Source organism: Pantherophis guttatus, chromosome 1 (genome assembly GCF_059756535.1).
Source record: "Pantherophis guttatus breed Tessera chromosome 1, ASM5975653v1, whole genome shotgun sequence".
Lineage (NCBI taxonomy): Eukaryota > Metazoa > Chordata > Lepidosauria > Squamata > Colubridae > Pantherophis > Pantherophis guttatus.
In genome coordinates, this window is record NC_142063.1 from 85,595,354 (window position 1) to 85,607,451 (window position 12,098).

The following is a 12,098-nucleotide window of genomic DNA, read 5'->3' on the forward strand; positions in this document are numbered from 1 at the left end:
TTTATTTTTAGTAGTTCAGGTCTTACTATTTTTTAATTTAAGAATAAGTATTATCTCTAATTTCTAAATAGAAATACTTGCATTAAAATGCTGGTGAAATCTTGAACACAAGGTGTTTTGTTATGAAATTGGATAGGTTTCTGTTTTTCTTGATCTTTATATCCAGGAATTTGTAGATTTTTTTAAATATACGCCAAAAATAATTGTTTTTCCTCAAAAACTATATAATAAGAAGTAGGTCTATGGCAAACTTTTAAAAGGGGTGCTTTCAAATGACATAGTGGTTTTAACAATTAAGGTGGGGGAGATACTTTGCCAGTTTTTGCAAGGTATTTTTCCTCAAGTTGTTAAAACAGTTGTGTCCTTTCATATTAAGTTAGGCATGGCATGAACAATTCTATTTCAGTTGGGATCACCAGCAAAGTGAAATGGCTGTGCATACATTCATTTAGACCTGCCAGAATGTAAGTGTGCAAGTTTGCTAATTGTAATTACATTTTGTGAAATATAATGCTATGATATTTTCTGTTTAGAAACTGTGCTTGCAGATAATAGGAATGACTTGAATGCAGTGCTAAATTCACTATTGGTCTTAAACAAATAATTAACATTTCCCTCATGAATCATATCAGGGCTACACTTTATATAATCATATTTCACAGATAGATTGATTGCATTTCCTGGCACACTAATAATCTATCAAATATAGGATGTATATGATGTTTAAATCTCCTAGTTACTGGGATCATTCACCTACTCTTTGAAAAGGGAAAGCATTAAAAATAGGCATTTAGATAGATCTCAGAATTTGTTCTGTTATTGTTTTGGTTATAGTATTTATGTTAGGGAGATACTGCAATGAAAATTTACTGGCATACTGTATTTCAGAGATAAATAACCATTTTGTCGTTGCGTGCCGAAAGTGTGCGTGCATGCGACACTGCATATACGCACATGCCGGCACCCACAATGCAATGTGTGTGCGATCCCCCGCACAACACCCATGCATGTGCGCATGACCCCCTCGTGCCCTGTTTTGGGCCTAGCAGGCCTCCCTGCAGCCTCCTGGGACCAAAAACGGGCTGTGGGTGGGTGCACCGCATCCCCCGCACTCTCCCCACCCCTGCACATGCGCGTGCAACCCCCCCCCACCCCGCACAGATGTGGACGTCTCCTGCATGTGCCCCACCCCCCACACATGCATGGCAGAGACCCGAAAATCAGCTGGCCGGCGGGAGGCACATTTGCATGCGCGGTGGAGCTGAGCTGGGGTGACAGTTTGCGTGCCCACAGAGAGGGTTCTGCATGCCACAGATTCGCCATCACGGCTGCAGTTTGTCAACATTTTGAAAGAAATTCAAGGTTGTTTATATTACTTCTACAACATGCCCTTTGTACAAGCAAATAATTTGTAGTTGTAGTTTTTTTGACAAACTTTTAAAATATTTAATCCATTGGAGAGATAATTTTTATACAAAAGTGCAGAGTTCTGTTAATAGAACCTTATTATACTATGGATAAATGTTTAGTCCAGATAAATTCCATAAACTAATATTAAGAAATTAATTCTTCTATTTCTTTGTGAATTTAATCATAGCATAGAATGTGCAATCCATACTATTCTTTTAAATAATTTTATTGTGCTAAACTAATAACCCAAATATGTATATACAATGTTGAATTATGAATAATATTAATTAAAGAATATTAGCTTCAATCTTAATAACAATAAAAAAGAGGAGGAAAAAAGAAGAAAAAGTCAGGCCTGGAAAATTAAATTATAAGCAGAACCATTTCCCAATTTTTTATTAGATTGCTCAGAATTCTTTTTTTCTTTATCCTATTACCCAAATAACCAAAAATCAACTATTGATATATATATAGGTAGTCCTCGACTTACAACAAAGTTTGCTTAGGGACCATTCAAAGTCACATCAGCACTGAAAAAAGTGACTAATGACCATTTGTCATACTTAAGACTGCAGCATCCCCATGTTCACGTGATTTACATTCAGATGCTTGACAACTGACTCACATTTATGATGGTTGCAGTGTCCCAGGGTCATGCAAACTTCTGACAAGCAAAATCAATGGGGAAACCAGATTCACTTAACAACTGTGTTACTAATTTAACAACTGCAGTGATTCACTTAACGAATGTGGCAAGGAAAGTCATAAAATGGGGCAAAAGTCACTTAACAAATTTCTCACTAAGCAACATAATAAATTTTGGACTCAACTGTGGTTGAAATTTTGGACTCAACTGTGGTATTTGATAGGTAATGATAGGTAATGTATATCAATAATACATTGTTGCAGATCAAATGTATATTTTCCTTCTACAGTTGTGTAGTCATTCTGTTAGTCAACCCCTTTCTCTGACTAGTCCATACTTCTTAGTAGATCAATAAATTCCAAATAATAGCAGTAGCATCTTTACATTGAGCAGTTGATCCAAAGTCATATTAATAATCCTGTTCTCATCAAATGTTACAATAATCAGAGAAGACCAAATCACATGAGTTAAAATTCCAATTCCTAAACTGTACTTCGAACAACAAAGTGGTAGTAATCCACTCTTATTAAATATTCATTGAGGTGTACAGCAGCGTTCCCCAACGTTTCCAGCTTTGTGGACTGGTGGGGGAATGATTGGATGGTTTGCGCACATGCATGTAGCTCCATTTGCACGAGCAGCGTGCACACACACCTACCACTCATGCAAATGGAGCATGTGTGCCAGGGGTGGGTTGTAATTACCTTTACTACTGGTTTGCAACCGGCCGCACAGAAGCTTTCTGATGATGTCGGGGTCGGTGGGCGGAGCCTCCTGTCAGTTTTACTACCAGTTCTTGCGAACCGGTCCGAATCGGGGGCAACCCACCACTGATGCGTGCACTCACCTGCTGCTCACACAAGTCAGGATGCGCATGCCTGGGTGCGCACTCGGCTGCCATTTCCACAGCCCAGTTGCAAACCCCTCATGTTGGGGACCTCTGAAGTAAAGCATATATAAAGCTAAATTTATGATTGTACTAGCTTCATTTTAAAGTAGTAGGAAATTATTGTACATCATTTAAAGTACTTTGTCATTTACCAAAACAGGACATTGAGTCTTATTATACTCTAGAAGTTGCATGTACTTACTATCAATTTTATTTACTTATAAAATATGTTATTGATTTAGGAACCACACTCCATTCTTAACTTCTATTATTTAGAAGTAATATAGACTCTGAACTAAAGAAACTGAGTAATAGTTTTGTTGGCCCATTTGTTAAGTGAATCACTGCTGTTGTTAAGTTAGTCAAACAGTTGTTAAGTGAATCTGGCTTCAACATTGACTTTGCTTATTGGAAGGTCACAAAAGGTGATCACATGACCCCAGGACTCAGCAACGATCATAAATATGATCAGTTGCCAAACTTCTGACTTTTGATCACCATGAGAATGCTGTAACGGTCGTAAGTGTGAAAAACAGCCATAAATCACTCTTTTCAGTGCCATTGTAACTCTTCACAGTCATTAAATAGTTGTAAGTCAAGGACTTCCTGTACTTTTTGTTTTATATTGACTGGACACTGACCTTAATAAACAATAAAGGAATGCAGGCACTCTTCCTCTAAACAAAATCTTTAAAAACAGACCTGTACCAGTGGTGGGTTACTACCGGTTCGCCCCTGATCAGGTGAACTGGTAGCGGCGGTGGCGGGAGGCTCTGCCCACCCGGCCGGAAACTTGCACACAAGCAAACCAGCAGCAAACTAAATTGAAACCCACTACTGCCTGTGACTATTCTTTTTTTAAAACATCAGCAAGTATTTTATGCAAATTCAGAGATAATTTGCCCCAGCTTTTTAAACTCATGAATATTGGGATCCAAATGTTAAGATGATGGCTGAAAGGCAAGTGTTTAGATTTGAAGTATGTTCTGACAATCAGACATATTTTATTTTATTTATTTTATTCATATTTATATGCCCCCCTTCTCCCGAAGGACTCAGGGCAGCTCACAACAATAAACAACAAAACAATAAATTAATGCTAAAATAATCCAATTAAAATCCCCAACAGTTAAAACTAAAAACTCCCAGCAGATCAGGAGATTTGCTGAAAAAGCCATGTCTTCAGGCCACCGCGGAAAGGTCGGGGGCCATCTGGAGCTCAGTGGGTAATTCATTCCAGAGGGTCAGTGCAGCCACAGAGAACACCCGCATCCTGGGCATCACCCAGGAAAGCGGATCCGAAGGACCACCGGCAACCAGTGCAGCTCACGCAGGAGAGGTGTAACACGGGAGTAACGGGAGGCTCCCATAACAACCTGCGCGGCCGCATTCTGGACGAGTTGGAGCCTCCGGGTGCACCACAAGGGCAGCCCCATGTAGAGGGCATTGCAGTAGTCCAGGCGAGAGATGACGAGAGCATGAGTGACTGTACAGAGGGCATCCCCATCTAGGAAAGGTCGCAACTGGCGCACCTGGCGAACCTGTGCAAAAGCCCCCCTGGTCACGGCCATCAGATTGTTAACTAAGGATAGCTGTGAATCCAGGAGGATGCCAAGATATGCATACATTTGGAGATTTTGTTGGTGCCAAGAAAGTTGTCAGACAGTGGTTCTTTGAATTCCTAGTGTGTTTTACGCTAGATCAAGTTATGTGAGCCTTAAGTCATATGTCCCTTACTCCAAATTCTCCCACTAAAAAAATTCACATAATACAACAGAAATTACAGGTAGTCCTAGACAGTTTGTTTAGTGACTGTTCAAAATTACGTCTTCACTGAAAAAAGACTCTCAGAGTAGATGTGGAGAAATGAAGGAGAAGCTAAGGGGATGAGATGAATCTGATGTACAGTGTTGGCTACCTTCAACCTATGTTCTCTTCCAATATTCCATGGTCTCTTAGATTAGATAAATCTGAAAAGAATCTGTTGTTGTTGGTAAAGATATATTTGTAAAGAATAATCAAACTCGTACATCTCTCTCTTGCCCCCTCAGATAGAATTTCTTGATTTAAGAATTAAATTGTAAGTCTTGTTAAAAATGTATCAACACACATTTTTCTGTCATCATTTAGAAATAGGAAAGAGTGAAAACTGGCCAGTTGATTAGCCAAGAATCCAACTTGACTGGCGACTTGCCATATTTGTTTCCTAGAAGGAATTTCCTCGGAGAATGCTGGCTGTTTTGTATCTATGGGTAGAAAGTTGATGGAACTCTTTGTTATACTTTTCTGCATTTCAAATGTGAATTTATAATTTTTTTGTGCAAGTTGCCTAAATCCTTAGTTTAAGATGCAAACCAAATTAAATCATTAGATGTATATGGACAGATGGTATCATCCTTAGAAATTGGTTCTTTGATTCTACAGGAACATTTTCAAAATTTCCTTTTATGTTATTTCTCATTGCCAGAGCAGTAGTTATGCCATTTCACCACCATATTAGTTCATTATTTGTTTTTAATGGACATTGCCTAATACATGAAAATGCTTTTCTAAAACTAAAAACCAAGAAATAATTTTTGTTTCAAAAATGTTTCCTAGTTAAATACAGAAGCATAATTTAAATCATGCATTTAATTAAGGTATACAATTATAATTATATACCTTAATGTTTAATGAAGATACATTCAGGCATAATAAATACTACAGTTTAATATTTTAGCTTAGAATATATAACTCATTTATTCTTTGAATAATTCAGTTTCTTAATTTTTTTTAAAAAAAATATCACCTAAGTGAAATGTCAGGGAATTTTTAACAAACCCCTTCTTCTTTTTAAGCCTTGCTTTTTTGAGCACACTCTCTTTAGTATTTCACTGCACTGGTGTTCAGGAAGGCACTGTAATTTTTGATAGGAAAAGGTGATCATGAACATACATGCCTTGTTACTATTTAAATTATGCAGATCTTGATGCTGTGAAAATTTGTGCTTGATGACGCCAAGGCAGCTGCACGTTGTTAGCATTGTAGGCTGTCAGATGATCATGTGGGATTCTTGCAGTATGCAACATTCAATAGGATTGAAAAGGGCTTTTGATGCAAGGCATAGCTTCTGAATATATTCGTGCCTTTTAGCTCCTTACTACAGCAAACCAAGCCTCCCTTTAAATTTTAAAATGCTGCCTCATTTTTCTTCTGGTTGGTTTCATTTTGGCTTCACTAGAAGATGCCTCTGGTACATCTACGATTGAGGAGTTTATTAATGCTACTGTTGTTCAGTTCACTTTCTTTTCTGTTAGGCTCCTAGCTAGCACACAAGTGACATGATTGCACATTTCTTCAGCCACCACCATGCATGGTTTCTTCCTCTGCCTTCCCTGCATTGTTCCCTCTGTTAAGTTGCACTGTCATGTTCTCCTTTGCTATTAAGCCTTGTTTCTGTCTCTTTCCTTCTTCTGTTGTTTGCTATGACATTTTCCCCATGTTTGGTTACTGCACTATTATTTGATTAACGGGCTGTGAGGATGATGAACCTGCACACTGGAGGAGCAGCTACTACCGTGGTGATGAAGGGATATAATAACGGTCGCTATCCTCGGAATTCTCTCTACAGTGACTGCATTATAGAAGAAAAGGCAGTGGTCCTGCAGAAAAAAGACAATGAAGGATTTGGGTTTGTGCTCAGAGGGGCCAAAGGTATGTAGATTTCTTCTTCTTCTTTTTGTATCTGTGTGATTGGGGGAGTGCTTGTGTGAAAAATGGCATGCATTTCTGAAAATAAACAGGCATTATTCCTTATGCCTTTGGTTGCTAGACAACAGTGTTCTCTCTGTGCAGGAGAGTACCGATATGGATTTACTGGTTTCTGATCGAGCAGTTTTGAGTGTGTGTGTGTGTCTGTCTATCTGTGTGTGTATGTGTGTGTGAAAGAAATAATTGATTTGTGGAATAATTCAGGGGAGAAGTTGTCTAAATATTTTGCATGCCTGAAACCATCCTTGCTGGGGGGGAAATAATAAAAATGCTTCACGTAAAGAGTCATTCCGCTAAAATAATGTGCCAGTTGAAGGGGCATGTTTACTTTTTTCCTTGAAATGGTTTTGCAGCTTATTCAAAGTAAAACTACTGGAGCTTTAGGAAGAAAATCAGGTCATTTTTTTGTATTTTCATAAGCTGCAGGCATGTCAGATGGCCTTTTAGTATGTGTACTGTTTGAAAACTGCTTGTGTCTAAATATGCCATTTCTTTCCTATGCAAAATCTGTTTCCGTAGGTTTATACAGCAAATATAATGATCTGTGATCTGTTTTACTCTTTTGGCAAATTTTATAAGTGGTGGTATATCCCAGTGTCTGTTATTAACCTCCCCCTCCCCCCCAGTTAATAAATGGGCTGTTCCTTAGACTGCTGTCTTCAAGGAAAGGCTATACCATATCTACTTTATGGAGGAATCTCCACACCCTTATCTAGGAATACCACTTTCCTCACTAGAGTGTGGTAAATACCTATTGGGTTCCCCTTGCTATGTAACAGATTCACTCTCCTGGCTAAACATACGTTTTGGTGGGGTCGTCTGGAAACCCAGTGACTTCATCACTGTGTCGATCAGCTGGCGCTGAGCTATCTATGCAGCAAACAGAGCTCCCTCACTATACATCTTAATTTCACATGGAGTGAGTTCTTCAGGTTAAAAATTCAAATGCCCATTGAAAACATGTACTTCAAACTGTACTAATGTTTTTCCAAAGGTGGTTTACCTTTATCAGAACTGTATATGACAAACATAAAGCATGTATGTGAATCTCATACAGAATTGTGTCTAATGCACAATTATAGGATCCTCCTGTTGGATTTAATGTATTTACACCATACTAAGTGCTAACTATGTAATTATCTGCTTTTGAATACTTAAAATTCTTGATGCACTTCTATGAGGATTTAAAACACTATTTTCAGATGTAATCTATGTTATCAATTCATGGCTTTATGTTTATTAACATAAATTCACAGCTTTATTCATTTGCTGATTAAACCCAAGAGTAATATGCAAGAAAATAGGAAGATAGATAGATAGATAGATAGATAGATAGATAGATAGATAGATAGATAGATAGACAGACAGACAGACAGACAGACAGACAGACAGACAGACAGACAGACAGACAGACAGACAGATAGATATGGACTGTTTTACTTAAAGGCTTTCTGGTCTTGTAACAGGCAATATTTTATGAAATAACATTTCATGTTTTAAAAGTTTATTCAAATATGTCATTTATTATTCCTAAAGCTGATACACCAATTGAAGAATTCACACCAACGCCAGCCTTCCCTGCTTTACAGTACCTGGAATCAGTTGATGAAGGAGGGGTAGCATGGCAAGCTGGCTTGAGAACAGGAGACTTTTTGATAGAGGTAGGAAAATATGGTTAATTATTCTGGTGGGGATGAAAAATGCTATCCCAGTTTAGGGAAACTGGTCTTTCTGTCTATAGGCAGCAAGGCCTACAGGTAGTCCTCAACTTACAACCATTCATTTAGTGACTGTTCAAAGTTACAATTCAAAGTGATTTACAAGCAATCCTCACACAACCGAAACGGCATCCCTGTGGTCATGTGATCAAGATTTGGATGCTTGGCAACCAGCATGTATTTACAATAGTTGCAATGTCCTGGGCTCATGGAATCATCAGTTGCAACTTTCCCAGCCACCTTCTGGCAAGCCAAGTCAATGGGGGAAGCTGGATTTGCTTAATGACCACATGATTAACTTAACAATTGCAGTGATTCGCTTAACAACTATGGCAGAAAAGGTCATAAACCTGGCCACAACTCATTGCCCTGCTTTAACAACAGAAATTCTGGTTTCCATTGTGGTCGTAAGTTGAGGACTATCTGCAGTTAGCTGTTTGATGCCATTACTTTTTGCATATTTGTTTTTAATTGTCTTATTTTTAATACTGTTTTTTTAAATATTAACACAAGTTATATCATTATAGATGTGTAAAATCCTAAACCTTGATATGTCCAACCTTGGCAATCTTGACAACTTTAAGACCTGTAACTGACTGAGGGATTCTGGGAGTTTAAGTCCACAAGTCTTAAAGTTGCCAAGGTTCAGGAATACCCCTGTTCTAGAAAATACATTGTTTTACAGGTGAGAAGCCTCCAGGAGAGTGTCTGTTAGATTAATTCTTTCTCTACTTCGGGTAAATTTAATTTTAAGAAGAAATGAATTAATTCTTGTGTATAATACTGTGTGTAAAAATGAGTTCTCATTATTAGATTTATCATTCACATACATAGCAGCAAGTAAGAGCCATTTGGTGTAAAGGTAGTAATTCCATCTTTATGATAGAAGAGATGCCAATATTTCCCGCCTAGCATCATTGGAAAACTTTGTATATTCATTTTAATGATAGATATCCTGGAGTTTGATTGGTTTTTAATCACTTGAAAGAGAAAAGTGTATCAAATTATTAGGAGTATTGGGAGTAAATGTATAAACATGTTTCACAAAAATGAATTTTGTTGGATACCTGATTTCAAATGTTTATTTTAAAATATAATTTCCAGACTTAAGATACTTGTTTTTTTTTAATTTGTGCATGTGACACCTGGATTAAGATATCTGTACATTTTAGCCAAACTCTCAGTGGTAAACCAGACTTCAGAAATACAAAACTGAGATCTTTCTGATTTCTTAACATTAAGTTTTCTTGGTTATATTGATTTTAGCAGTATATATTGGAATAAAATGCATTGGACATTTGGTCTTTCTGTTTGTATAATCTCTGAATATTTGTCTTTAGATATTTTGCATAGTATTAATTTGCAGGTTGATTTTCATACTGTTGTCAATTTGCTATTTAGAGAGTTTATTTGGGAGATTATTGCATGGATATTAAAATTTAAACTTCAACTTCAAGGGCATTTTAATGTTTAGTCATTGTTCATAATGCAGTAACTAACCACATGTGTATGACAGAATATACTGCAAAGGTGGTATGGTGGTCATAATTTAAAGACATGAATAGGCTAGACCTGAAAACTGACATGGCCTGTAAGATTTTGAGATTTTGTTCTGTGAAGAGCAAATATTTTTGCATGCCCTGAGGTTTCAGAATGAGTTTACTATGAGGAATGCGTAGATTGCTGCTCAAGAAACACAAGCTCCAAACCTCTTTCTACTGTGAAAGTTCTTAAATGTGGTTTTGGATGCTGGCCAATGCCACAAACTGTAAGTGTATGCCAGCATTGCAGTGATACCTCTCTTGGGTTGCTAAAAGATATAGAGGAATAATTATCTAGGGTTGGCGTTCAGTAAAATGTAGAATGATAAACTCAGAATTTACAAGATTTATGAAAACATATTGGGCTTTCTGTAGGATAAGAGATTTTCTAGAAACTTAATTCAAACTTTTGGTTATGCAGATCCATATGTCTTTTCAGCTGTACAGATATTTTTGGGAATGTTTTTTTCTTTCAGCAGCTGTCTTGAAATATATTACTGTATATAAACTTTTTTTCACTTTAGTTTGTATACATGTAGTAAGTAAACAAGTAAACTGCATGCTTGGAGAACAATGTTGCAATGCTTGCATGTTGTTTGGAATTAAAACTTATTAGAAACAATGACATCTAAATAAATTTGAACAGAATTGTTAAGTACTCGGAAATCTATGTTTCCCTTTCAGATGGAATGTCTGCATTGTATAGTAGTCAGAGTAATAAATTATTATAATTTGGGAACTAAGTGGAATAAAAAACAAGTAGAGAAGAAAAAAGAAAAAGAAATGGAAACTGTCCCAGATGACCATAGGCATGGTCAGGGAGCATTCTCAGATATTATTGTCTGTGCAGATTTACAGTACAAGTTCCTAGATCTCAAACACAGAATACTATTATCACATAATTTTGTAACATTTTATCAAAGAAATCCTTTTTTCATTTAAAAATGCTATTAATTTAATGTTTTGTCAGATTTTGTTTATTTTGGATATCATCTTTAAGGGTCATGGTGAAGGTATATTTCTATTTATGTAATAGGACCTCATATTTCTCTTCCCCTTCACCCCACAAATCCCCACTGCATTGCATCTTATCAGCTCTGGATGACCCTCTAATCTTTTACAGCAAATCTCTGAAGAAAAAGAGAATCTGTTCCAAAGTATGATAGAAATATAGCTTTCACCAGCTGGTTACTTTTGGATGCAGCCCAAGATATTAACACTTTTGTCTAGTACACAGTTCAGTTTTTCTATTAAGCCCCGTTATTTTTAAAGATTGCTAACATAACCAAATTTTAAAATAAGTCTGTATATTACCATTTTTCACCCTACTGAAAAGAGAACTCTGCAAAGATTAGCCACTTCAGCCATTTTTAAAATAAGAATATACCAAGAAAAATTGGCTGAGTCAGTCTGTCTTTGGCAGTGGAAAAAACAACAACAGCAACAACTGGCACTCTATTTTGTAAGCAAAGCCTGTCCCACATAATGCCCATGATGAATGATCAATTGCCTGCACTTTTAATTACCACATTAATGTTGCACAATATTAATTCTAAATTATAATATAGGAATCATGAACATTATATTTTAAATACATTTGTTAATGAGGAATAGTTTTCTGAATTCACAATTTTTCTGCTAGTATATATTTGAGGACGTTGCTTGGATTTTAAAAAAAATTGCATACATATTTCATCTGAAGAACAATTAATTCCAGTAAGAACACTAAGTAAGGTTCACATGTTCTTTTCACTGCTGTGAAATTGGATTATGATAATTTTGGCAATGACTGGACTTAATGCTTGTTGCCAAGTGATAGAAAATCCTCAGTGACTCAGATATTTATAATATTATATGCTTGTCCTCAACTTCAGGGATATAGCTGGAGTGCTATTATTGTAAAGGAAAAGTAAACTTATACAGGTTATTAATGCTTGTCCTGCGTCTTTTGTTTAAATATATTTTAAACAAAAACAGAATAATTTCCACTTACAATTTTATAAATGCATTAAAAAGGTTTATTTCAAATTATTCTTCCAAAAGTTTATTTCCTGATTCAGAAATGAAGTTAAAACGATGAGGTATAAACATAAATCATAGATGTTGGTATTCAACTATTAAATTAAAACAGCACTAAAAACATA

General features: G+C 36.4%; 1 protein-coding gene across 4 annotated transcripts in view; it reads left to right on the plus strand.

Moving 5' to 3' along the window:
- Positions 1-12,098, plus strand: part of SHANK2 (SH3 and multiple ankyrin repeat domains 2) — a 373,648-nt gene that overhangs the window by 211,524 nt on the left and 150,026 nt on the right. For all 4 annotated transcript variants that reach the window (XM_060687619.2, XM_034417321.3, XM_034417322.3 and 1 more), the window contains 2 exons: positions 6,556-6,638; positions 8,232-8,356. In XM_060687619.2, coding sequence (XP_060543602.2) covers positions 6,556-6,638; positions 8,232-8,356 — 208 coding nt within the window. The remainder of the gene's footprint in view (positions 1-6,555; positions 6,639-8,231; positions 8,357-12,098) is intronic.